This window comes from Rosa chinensis, chromosome 5 (genome assembly GCF_002994745.2).
Source record: "Rosa chinensis cultivar Old Blush chromosome 5, RchiOBHm-V2, whole genome shotgun sequence".
NCBI lineage: Eukaryota > Viridiplantae > Streptophyta > Magnoliopsida > Rosales > Rosaceae > Rosa > Rosa chinensis.
The window spans coordinates 45,844,420-45,856,575 of NC_037092.1; the positions used below are offsets into that span (position 1 = coordinate 45,844,420).

Genomic DNA, 12,156 nt, shown 5'->3' on the forward strand with positions numbered 1-12,156 from the left:
TCCAATCAAAATTACCATGTGATTTTGGCAAAAACTGCCTAAACCCTCTATTGACTCTATCCGACAGGGTACGAGGACACTTGAAGCAAGAAAAAGTACATACATGTCAAGTATCCATCGTATATGGCAATATAAACTCAAAGATTTGTATATAAACTCAAAGATTTGTATATAGACTCAAAGTCCAAGATTTGTATATTAGATACCCTTATGCATCTTCCTTGTTCTTTGTTTCATGATCACTACGGCGAACGTGTTGCTCACAGTTTAACTCACTTCGCGTTGTCTTCTTCATACAATATTGTCATCAGGCATCCTAGCATGAACACAACATGCAAGAAAGAACAGAGAATGTCTCAACAGATCGAGTTTGTTTCTTTTCTAAAGAAAATTCCTTAAAGACATTGTGGATAGGGAGCAGCTGACTAATTAGATTCAGTCCTTACGCGATGCCTGGTTCATGCATTGACAGACATAGAATATCAGATCAAATGCAGTCATAGAATATCAATAATACGATGTGAGATTGAATTTTACATTTCAATTTCCTAATTTTTATAACAAAACATGCCAGGTACAGGTAAAACCATACACTGAACCACATTGCATTTCATAAGCCTTTCTAACATTTAAAGTTGCTCATGTTCAAAATATGATCGCATTGCAAAAAGAAGGAAAAAAATAAATAAACTCATATATTCAAATTTGAAAGTCCAATCGATTCCTCAACAATAGTTTCTGCATCAGTAGTGTTCTCAGGAACCATGTCAGTACAATAATCACATGATACAATAGGAGTCAAGTGTAAGCAGTGGTCGATTCTCTTCTCCAACCAAGCCAGTCTCCTCTCAAAGCTCAACACCCCAATGTGCATACACCGAGTTTCGACTTGGGCAACTCTAGAGCAAGCACGAAGCAGTATGTAGTAGTCAGCATGTGAAACGTAAGTGTAGGCACCTTCATCCTGCTTCCTCACATAGTGGAGGTAGTCAAATCTTTTGAGGTTCACCCTCGGTGGAATATAACAGAACCTCTTCTCCTCCATGTCTAATTTCATTCTATTAATGGCTTCATCTTTGAAAGTCTCAGCTAACTCTTGGTCATTCACTTCTGAGTTCTGACTATTCTGTGAGCTATCACCAAAATGAGCACCATTTTGGCTCCACTTATGGTCATCTGCGAGAGAAGTTTCTTCATTGGAGGATGGCCTCCTAAGCTTCTTTTCTCTAGATGGACTACTACTAGTGCATTCTTCATTATACCTTCGTCTTTTCTGGTCATCAGTTCTACCACAATGCAATCCTTGTTCCACTGCTGTATCAGAACCCTGTAACCAACAAAATGTGTTAAATGATATTAATATGTTGTACTGCTACTCGGTACGCGTCCTATATATACACGTAATATCATATGTTGTTAATATTGAAGAATAGAATATCTGACCCTCCTCGCCATCTTCAGTTTCCCTTCAAAATTGCAAACAAAAGAAAACTTTCCATTTAGTTTCTCTAAGGAAATTATATCTCTTCCACATGGGCGATTCTACCAAAGCTAGTTGCACAGTTTGCAGCATCTTTGCAAATTCAGCCTTGTTAATTGTGCTGAACAGAGACATTTATTCTGTTTTACAATGCTAATTACATGGTACCGAAGCTCTTTTATAAAGAAATTTTAACAGAATGTAAATTAAAAGCATGCATAAAGAATTATTTTAAGCTGACTAAACCAAAATTTATCTAATCAATCGGAGCCTATGCTTCGATAAGAAAATATCAAAACTCCAAGCAAGCTACATATTACCTTTCCACTTTGATAGAAGTTCCATAAAGATTCAATTAACTTTTCTTCCTTGGCATCCTTACGCGATGGTTCTGATCTAGCAAAGACTGTATCCTTGCAGAACTGGAGATATGTTGGCAAGTCCTTGCAATATTCTGTCAAGACAAGGAATTTAAAACTTCATGATTAAGTAGGGGAAGATAGATAATATATGTACTATTTATATATAAAACATCACGAAAATCTGCCACAAATTGCATCATCATTTTCAACAATAAACCACCCCAACATATTTACCATAGTCATCAGCAATTTCTTTATATCTTGCTTCAAGGTTGGCCAAAAGTTCTGCAGTATCCAACTTACAGTTACATGCACGCGATAAGTTTCTAACAAAGTTTGTATCCGAATCATCGTTACTGTGAGGCAGATTATCTGAATCCTTATCAGCATCATCCTTCATTTCGCAACTGGATCTGGGGTCCTCATCCCCACAATTGTTAGATGTGGAAGATGAAGCATGACGACTGGACAAACTTCTTTCCCACTCTCCAAAACCATGAATATTATAAAGAATTCTCACAGCTACAATCAGTATTGACATCACACAAACACGAGTTGGAAGCCTCAACTCATTTGTAGATAACCATAACTCTGGAGGCATTGACCACTCATATATGCGGCACGCATGAGGGAGAATCTTTTCAACTGGAAGAGATAACTTATTTAGAAAGCGGGAAGCGATAGCATAGAAATTGACTGGAGGTAAGTCCAAGCATATGGACCCAGCAACAGATGCTGCTAGTGATTCTAGCTTCTGCACTGGAACTGATTCAGAAGGCCTAAACATCAAGCTTGAACTTATTGGGCAGGCACGTGAAGGCTGTCCAAACTGTTTCAGATCATTTTCAAGTTCAAGAAAAGCAGCAAAATATGGGAGCTTTCCTTCTAGAGACCATTTTACCATGTCAGTTGGCAGTACTGCTTCCCTGGCAAGATGACAAGCCAGAAAAGAAACAGCTAGAGTATAAGATAGTGGTATAATCTTCTTCAAGGACCTAAACCACACCTTCACTGCTTGAGGGTCATACTTTGCATGATGTTGTGCATGGCTTCTAGAAGGCATCTTCAATTTTTCAGGTGGTTCTCCTGAAATTAGAAGTCAATAATCATAAAAAATGACAGTGACTATACAAAGGGAACTCTGCCTCAAGCATGAATGAGATCTAAATTTATCCAAGTTTAAACAAAAAACTAAAGCAGACTAAGAACTCTTATCATACTAGCACTGACATTGAGCTTTAAAATGAGAATTAACTGATTGTTTTCTTTCTTGGCCAATCAGAATTAACTGATCCTAGTATTCATATTTGGGCACAACAATAAGCTCTTGTTTAAGTGAACTGAGTATTACTTAAAGAATCAACCTCCAAAACAAGAAAAATGAAGTCAAGTAACATAATTAGCTTAGTTCTTGAAGAAAACCTTGTTGGCGGATCTCAGACTCATTGAAGTCAAAGATCTGGTCAGCACAATCATCATTGAAAACCTGAGTCCCAGCCAAGAAGCGGAGCCAAATGGTCCCAGCCAAACCACATATCAAGGGATTTACCTTTAACTCCAAGACCAAAGCCTCACATTGGAGCTCAATCATCCGTTGCAATCCCATCACATACCTAAGCCTAATCCATCCGTAATAGTCCTCATTCTTTCTCCCATCAAATGAAAAATCCTCGATCCCTGTGGGATCCTGATCTGCTGTTTTGGCTTGGCTTTGACTAAACAGCTGATAATGAGGTGACAAGTCATCTAAGGGTTCAGAGAGGGGCTCCGGTTTGACAACAGAGCTGTTAATGCGACGGGTGTGACGAGCAGAGTAGAGGCCTCCAAATGGGTTGCCAGTCTGGTCGAGGAAGTCCTCATCCGCCACGCCGGTGTCCATGAAGTCCTCGGCTTGTGAGTTGCACTGGGTGCAATAGAAGAAGCCATCATCGCCATCTTCCATTCCCACATTGCCGCAATTCTGGCAACGCCATGTATCTGGGTTCCCCATTGCTGTTGGAGATGATTTTTTGATAGTGGGACTGTTTAGCTGATTGCAGAAAAGAGTTGATGCTACGGGCAGAGACAATACAAGGCCTCATCTTGAATTTGGGGAAAGAAAAAAAATTTAATATATGTATCAGTATTAATTAAGCAAACAAGGACTAAAGTTAAATTTTCAATAACCTGAATTATGGGGAATTTTGGGGAGGTTTGAAAAGAGCACAATCGCCAATACTGATCTTGTGTCTGTCCTACAAAAAGAGAACTTCATAGAACCATTATGCTGGCAACTACATAGCTATAAGAATCAGCATACATCACACACAGTGTGCATAAGAAATAAAGCTTAGATACAGACTAAGTAGCTGCCGTGAGATGCTGTGGGTTTGGTTTTTTTTTTCCCCCTTAATTTTGAAAGTGATAGAAAATCTAGCAACAAAACATGACTAAAGCATTGATATTGGTTCTAGATTAGCAACTAAAAAAGCAATTTTACATATCATACATCCTGGATTTGAAAGTGGTAGAAAAAATAGCAATGTTTCTAACTTGCCCTCAACAGAAGGTAGGGGCCAGGATTTGAACTTTGCAGTATATAACACATGGATTACAATACCAAAAAAATAAAAAAAAAGGTAATTCACATGGAGTTGCTGTTGTGAATACTGCTGTTTTGGTACTGTATTAATTGGCAATGTTTTATGATATTTCTTGCTGACATTTGATACACTAAGTTTGCAAAAACTTGATTATGCAGTTTGTGAATACTTTGCCAGAAAACTTATTGCTGTTATTAATAGAGTATTCACAAACTGCATAATTTGTCAGAAATCAGAAATACTGCTGTTTTCATCAAGTAGTGAGCTTGCTGGAATTTGGTACACTAAGTTTGCAAAAACTAAGCCTATTCAAATGTAAATACTTTCTTAAATAGTCACAAAAACAGGACAAAGGAATATTAAAGTGCAGCAACCATTAACAATCTTTTTTCTTTATAGAATTGCCTTGTTATTTCTATCAATCAAATATTTTAATTACCTGGTTCAAGCTTGACAATGATTGATAAAACTCTAAGGCTTTTGCAAACCTCAATCCAATTTGAAACTCTAAGATGATTGTGCATTACAATAAAGAAAGGCTTCGATATCAGACTTGTACCCTCTCTAGTTTTTTTTTTCTTGTGTAGATTATGATGAAACTGCTCATTGATTTGGTCAAGGAATCTAACCCAACTCAGTCTTGCTACTCCAAATGAGACATGTAAAACCAATCTTTTGCTTGTTTACTACAAAATAATCCATGTCATAAGAAGAAAACACAGGATATATAAGTAGCCTTAGCCTCTCAGATTTTTTGAAAGGGAGGCGAATGTCTAAATTTGGTATATATCTTGACATGTACCGTGATCCATGTTAGTTGGAAATAAACAAAACATATACAACTCAAGATCAAAATTCTCTAATAAAGAAAGGGTTTTTTTTTTTTTCAAAACAAATCAGCAAATTAATAACAATTTGGAGACAATCCAGAGTACCTCCGAGCAAAAAAAATAATTGAAATGCTCACAGAGCATAATTGTTATTGGATAAAACAGCAATTTTGATTGTCCAAGAAACATGAATCTTAAGCATTTTTTTTTTTTTTGGGTCTTTTAGGTTAGATTCAAATGTTTTAGATAATATGCCTACACTTGTTTGTAAGCCTTGGCCTGTGGAATGTCTAGATTAAAAAAAGAGAAGCTGCTTCCTATGCTTAAAAGTTGGTGTTAATTGGGGCGGTCAGCCGCTGCCCAGCACCTGGCGGCCGTGTTTTAGAACAATGCTTAAAAGTAAAACCTTGTCTACAATATCAAAGTTGTAGTAGTTAGTATATAAGAGGTTAAATGAAATTATACTTTTTTTTATCAGACTGTATCGAAGATACATAGCTAAAGTTAGCATCACATACTTGTGCCATTCATCTGAAAAAGAACCAAGGCAAACATAACTCATAAACTAACTGATTGTTAATGGGTGGCATTAACGTGAAACAACACAACCACCTTACGTACAGTAGAGTTTTCAGCCAGTGGGAACAACAGATAACTTACATTTATCCTCCTTCAATGACCAGTTGGAAACCATATATTCTTACCAATATAAAACACAAAACCATGTTGTACAAATATAAAGCTTTGCCGAAAACAAAGTACCTCGTAGTGACATCAAAGAGAGAAAGTGGGTTGGAAGTGGCATCCAACGGTGGAGGAAGAACCTCCTAACTGTAAACCGCAAAACACAGAAGCAATATCAGCAACAAAAGAACAATTTAAGAACACAAATTGTTGAATGCCAATTTCAGAACCAGCTAAAAGTTTCAGAGAGCTGATTTTACATTAAATCCATCGAATCAAATGAAACCATCATCTAACGTAAACTTTCAAATTGCTGAAGGTCAAAACCATACCTTGCAAACCTTTCCAATCAATCACTGGAATTCCAAAGAAAAAGATAAACCAAACCCCTAAAACGTAAAAACCCATATCAATTACGCACCAAAGCACACAAGAACTAACAAAAACAACAGCAGAAGAAAACTTCCAAACCTGCAATCCTCACTCTCGCCAAACCCACCAAAACCACAAATTGGGTGTTGTCGAAACCAAATCCTCTTCTTTCTCTTTCTATTCGAGCACCACAGTATTCTCCAAACCAAACCCAGACTCCTTCTAGAGCGTCGAAAAAAACAGGAAAACGACGACCCCTCTTATTAACCCCGACTCACAGCGGCACCCCGTAATTGAAGGAAACAAAAGGGCAAAAGCGTCATTTCACACCCAAATGAACAGTTGTGAATTTTGCTGTGAAAGTTACTTTGTTTTGTCTCAAGCCCGTAACAAGCAAACAACCCCTACGGTTTTAAATTTTCTAAAATCCCAGCAATTGCCCTTCGTTTATTACATTGGTTAAACTTAAAATATTATTCTTTAAAGGGCATACAAGTAAACCAAACGTATGGATTTAGATAATATTTGGAATAAACATATCAGACATGTTAGAAAATAGGTCAAACCTTGGCCACGTTCCGAATAGATAAGCCATTTATTAGGGAAACGAAAAAGAAAAAAAAAAACAGATAATAACGAAATCAATCAGTTGTTTCCACGTCCAAATCCCACCAAAAAAAAAAAAAAAACAGAAACTGTTTAAGGAAAACCTAATTTGTGTTTAGCACAAACTCTAGGTTACTTGACTCAGTGATAATAGGATTTAATTAGAAGGATCTAGAATCCTAATCAATGTAGAATTACTTTCCTTGTATGATTGAGATTCTATGCATTGTAATCCTCTATATAAAGAGGCCCCTATTATCAATGAGAATTAATCTCTCAATTTCTGATTTCCTACAACACGTTATCAGCACGAAGCCCTAACCTTGAAGCCCTAAATTCGTAGCCTTCAAATCCCAGAAAGCACCGCCGCCCACATTGAAGATCTCAACTCCAGCAGCCCAGAACCGGCCGGCAAACCACCGAACCGGCCACCGGAAGTAGCAAAAGTTCTCCTGCCCGGTTCAAAGCCTTCCTCACCACCTCCTGCAGCCATACTTGACCCCCTGCAGCATCTCCACCCCAGAAACCCGGAACCGGAAATCTCTCCACCGGAACTGGCCTAGAACCATCCGAACCGGCCACCAGAAAAGGCTGAAACCGAACCGGCAGAAAGAAAGAAAGAAAGAAAAAAAAAAAAAGGAAGCAGAAGCCGGGCCCAAGCCGCAGCCTGAAGCCCAGCAGCCGGACCCATTTGACGTCATCCTTGCGTCATCTGCCACGCCAGCATCCACGTCAGCTCCAGTCAGCGAGCCACGTCAGCAATCTGGTCAACGCCGGTCAACCCTCCGGTCAACCACCGCCGGCAACTTTTTCTGCCGACTTCCGGCCACTTTTCCGGCCAACTTCCGGCGACATTTCCGGTCGACTACAGTAACTCTGACAGCTACAGTAACTTTCCGGCGACGACTTTTCCGACCATTTTTTAAGGTAATTTTTCTAAAAGTTCCCGTTTTTGAAGTTTTTTTTAATTTCTTCTTCTTTTCTCAGGGACTTCCAACATTCCTTCTTCTACCCCCCTTTCTTCTTTATAGGGGAGACCAAAATCCGAACTGTGGGGGTTCGTGCTCACTCCAAGCTTGGAGCTTGTAGAGTCCTCCAAACTTAAAGTTTGTTGAGAAGAAAACGATCAACCACATACATCGTTGTTTCGATCTAATCCAAAACCCCTCTTGGAATCGGATTTTCTTGGAAGCGACTACGCTTAGAAAATCCCTAATTTCTTGGAAGCGACTACGCTCAGAAATTTAATAATTTTTCATGGTAGCCTTTTCGCTCCGAAACTAACCATAATCTTGTGTTGTTTTTTAGGATGAGTAACTTGAACAAGTTGAACTTCGTTCCACTAGAGACAACTAGCGCAGGATACCATAGGTGGGTCCGAGATGTGCGCCAACATCTTAAGGCTGATGGACTTCTGGGAGCCATCCAAGAGCCTGGTCAGAACGTGCTCTCCATTGAGCAAGCTACTGCTTTCGAAGCAAAACAAGCTAAAGCCATAATCCTCATGACAAGGCACATGAATGACGCGCTCCAAAATGAATACCTCAATGAGGAAGACCCAAGAAAGCTATGGGTAGAACTTGAGCAGTGATTTGGCAACGTTCGTGACTCCCTGCTTCCTGATTTAGAAGTACAATGGCATAGCCTCCGCTTTTGTAATTTCAAGTCTGTACTTGATTATAACTCGGAAGCCCTTCGTATCAAGTCTCTGATGGAGTTTTGTGGCCAAGCCATAACTGATACGATGTTGATCGAGAAGACTCTCTCTACCTTTCCCGTCTCTGCACTGATGATTTCAAAGAATTATCGGATTGATGTAAATGTAAGACGTATCACAAGGTTTCATGAGCTCATTGGAGCCATGAACGTAGCTGAAAAGCACGACAATATTCTTGTAAAGAACTATAATGCTAGACCCGTGGGAACTAAGTCTATTCCGGAGTCTAACTATAGTCGCGCCCCTAATGGAGGACGCAAGGAGCGAAACCCTAAGAGTAGGGACAATTCTGGACATTCTGGTCCATATGTTCGCCCTAAAGAAGAAGGAAATCGCCAAGAGAGGCGTACACGGAACCGTGGAGGTCAACGTGTGAAGAGAGAGAGAGAGGCGGAGCCTCCGACCATGGTGGTTACGTCACCAAGAGCATAGGTCGTCCAAATCGCGCCCCAAAGGGGCCTCGATCAAGGGAGCCTGACCATAATGATGTTTGTTTTCGATGTGGATCAACTGAACATTAGGCCAAATCATGTACCGCACCCCAGAATGTTGCAAACGCATACAAGACGTATCGTGAAGCAAGGGAAGCAAATTACATGGCACAAGAAGATCAAGATGGCGATCTAGATCTAAGGGTGGAAGACTACAACGATCAAGACCCAGAAACTGGCGATTTTGATTAAGTCTTTTTATTTTCCAAGAGATGTAGGCGATTGCCATATTACTTTTTATTGGATTAGATTTTCTTTGATCATATTGATCATAGAAACAATGATGTACTCCGTTGGCTTATGAATAAAATTTCGAGTTCTTTTCATTATGACTCAATTTTGATTCTGCGCATATTACTTTGTGACTACGATGGCTAGGCCATCAATATTAATTCAAGGACATGGAATAGCCCAAGTTCCCCTTGCCAAAAGGCACCTTGATTATTGTCGCAAAAGCTCTCTACGCTCATAGGGAAAATCACACCTATGAATAGCCAATGAATTCCATGCGAAAATGCATGTAGAGAACAGAAATGAGTTCCTTTGCATTACCTCTAATGATTGCGAACAAAAGCGCATCTTAGAGAAGTTTATGTGTCGGTCTAGTGGACTTTATGTCACTATTCGAGCTATTAAATCCAATAAAGTTATGAGAGAAGATCTCTTGGATTTATACACATATTGACTTTGTCACGACATGATAGATCATCCTAGTCATGATATGATGATCCGTCTACAAAAGACTTCACATGGACATCATTTCTTTCGAGCGAAACGAAGCATGAATCAAAAGTTGATTCTTAGACTAAGTGTGACCGACGCTGTTGCCTAGGGCACCGCCTCCGTCCACCACCAGCCTAGGGCTGGCGTAGTCCCTATCCATGACTCCATGGATGGCATCCATCATGGTGATGGCGCCCTAGGTGATGCTGCAATCACCAACTTGCTTCACATAGTATTTCGAACGCTCAGGCCTAACCAAAATACTCAATGGTTGCTTCTAAGACCTCTCGCTCGTTTTACTAAGCCTTTTCCTTAGGGAAATTAGGACTGAGACCGTCCTATGCAAAGGATATGACAATACTCATTCTGTTCTTACAAAGAATCCGTAGGGATTTTGTGGATTGATTCAACCAACTTGCGGACGTTTAAATATCTCATGATGTTGGTTGACACGCAAACACACTGGTCACGTGTTGTGCCATTGTCCACCTATAAATGCTGCTTACGCTACACTCCTAGCACATATCATATGACAATGGGCTCACTCCCCAAATCATCCTATTCAGTCAATTGGATTTGACTATGCTAGAGAGTTTACATCGAAGACTTTCGATGGTTATTGCATTGGGACTAATGTTGGACATTATATTCCCATGAACACACCCAAATGGTCTGACGGAAACGACTACGATGGTAGTCTGAACATTGGTAATGCGCACCAATCTTCCTATATCCGCTTGGGTGATGCAATATCGCATGCAGCCATGCTAATTCGTCTACGACCCACCGCCACTCAATATACCTCTGCGTTACAGCTAGCGACTGGGTACAAGTATCGTACTTACGCATATTTGAGTGTGCCATTTATGTGCCAATTGCGCCGCCACAGCGCCCTATGACGGGTCCTTACAGACGAATGAGCCACTACGTTGGATTTGAGATTCCATCAATCGTCCGCCACATAATGCCCTTGCAAGGCGATTTCTTTACCGCTAGATTTGCGAGTTGTCACTTTGATGAGACAGTCTTCCCGTCGTTAGGGGGAGATAAGAACAAGGATGTTCAGCAGGAACGACAGGGATTGTCGTGGCCTGTCCCCACTATGTCTCATCTCGATCCCTGTTAAAGTGACGAGATCACATAAATATGCTGCAAACAAGTCTGCAAGGAAGGACGTCCCTATTAGAGGACGTAGCGCCACACTACATGGAGGTAGGCATGGCGCCAACGCCAAAGAGAGTGGCACTCTGGCGTTATAGGCCATGGCCCCAGCTAGGATGCATGGGAGGCCCGTGGGTTCGAAGGATATATTGGCACAAACCAATCCTTGATCATCGATATTCAAAATCCGTCTCATGAGTATCTTCCGGGTTAAGGTTATCGCTGGGGGACGCCTCAACGTCAGGACCTATTCCTGAGAATATAGAGCTCTATGAAAATTACACTAGTGTACATGAGACGTGGGATAGAAACTCCATCATAATTGATGATGTAGTTGCGTATTTCGTTGCGCATGAGTTCGTTGAGTCAGATGATATCGAACCACGCTCCGTTGATGAATGAATGCCAACGTAGAGAGTTTTGGCCTAAATGGAAAGATGCGATCCAGGTTAAGATGGATTCTCTAACGAAGAGGAAGGTTTTCAAGCTAGAGATGCCAACACCTCCTAACATAAAACCTGTTGACTAATGGGTCTTCGTTAGAAAGCGTAGTGAGAAAAAGAGATGGTAATCTCGCCTTATGGCGCAAGGCTTCTCACAAAACGTCCTGGAATCGACTACGATGAGACATATTCTCTTGTAATGGATGTCATTGCACTCCAGTACCTTTTCAGTTTGGTAGTTTCCGAATAACTGAACATGCAGCTTACAAATATGGTCACTACGTATCTCTATAGGGATCTAGATACGGAATATACATGCAAGTTCATGGTGAACTTCATTTACCCAAGTCAAGAGACTCTAGACCACGGAGCGCGTTTACAATAAGGTTGAAACGCTCACTAAAGTGACTACTTGATTGGGAAGGGATATGCCCACGCGTTTTTATGACAAGTTTCGGATTCTATAGCGGTTCATGTTGGACATGACCTTCATTAGAAGCACTTAAAGAGTTAAGGGAAACCGCTGAACACTTGAAATCCGTAGTTTGAGATGAAGGATTTTGGGAGAACACGATTATGTCTCGGTTTAGAACTTAAGCATCGTGTCGATAGATGCTTAGGCATTTTGACAAGGTCAAGCCTTCAAGTACCCCCATGATCGTCCGTAGTCTTGATCCTGAAAATGATCCTCTTCGTCAAAAGGAT

The 12,156-nt window shown here is 40.3% G+C and overlaps 1 protein-coding gene across 5 annotated transcripts; it reads right to left on the reverse strand.

Moving 5' to 3' along the window:
* Positions 1 to 669: 669 nt before the first annotated feature.
* On the reverse strand, positions 670 to 6,560 carry LOC112165113 (TATA box-binding protein-associated factor RNA polymerase I subunit B). 5 transcript variants are annotated; one of them, XM_040506198.1, is made up of 9 exons: positions 6,410 to 6,560; positions 6,271 to 6,327; positions 6,017 to 6,085; positions 4,984 to 5,110; positions 4,009 to 4,076; positions 3,265 to 3,923; positions 2,077 to 2,928; positions 1,801 to 1,934; positions 670 to 1,327 (listed from the first exon to the last, which is right to left on the reverse strand). In XM_040506198.1, the coding sequence occupies exons 6-9, from the start codon at positions 3,830 to 3,832 to the stop codon at positions 692 to 694; spliced, it is 2,190 nt and encodes a 729-aa protein (XP_040362132.1). In that variant the 5' UTR covers positions 3,833 to 3,923; positions 4,009 to 4,076; positions 4,984 to 5,110; positions 6,017 to 6,085; positions 6,271 to 6,327; positions 6,410 to 6,560; the 3' UTR covers positions 670 to 691. The 5 variants fall into 5 exon arrangements, with proteins under 5 accessions (XP_040362132.1, XP_024157309.1, XP_024157308.1 ...); XM_024301541.2 differs by lacking the exon at positions 4,984 to 5,110 and having other exon boundaries at positions 4,009 to 4,071; XM_024301540.2 differs by lacking the exon at positions 4,984 to 5,110.
* Between the last annotated feature and the right edge of the window lie 5,596 nt (positions 6,561 to 12,156).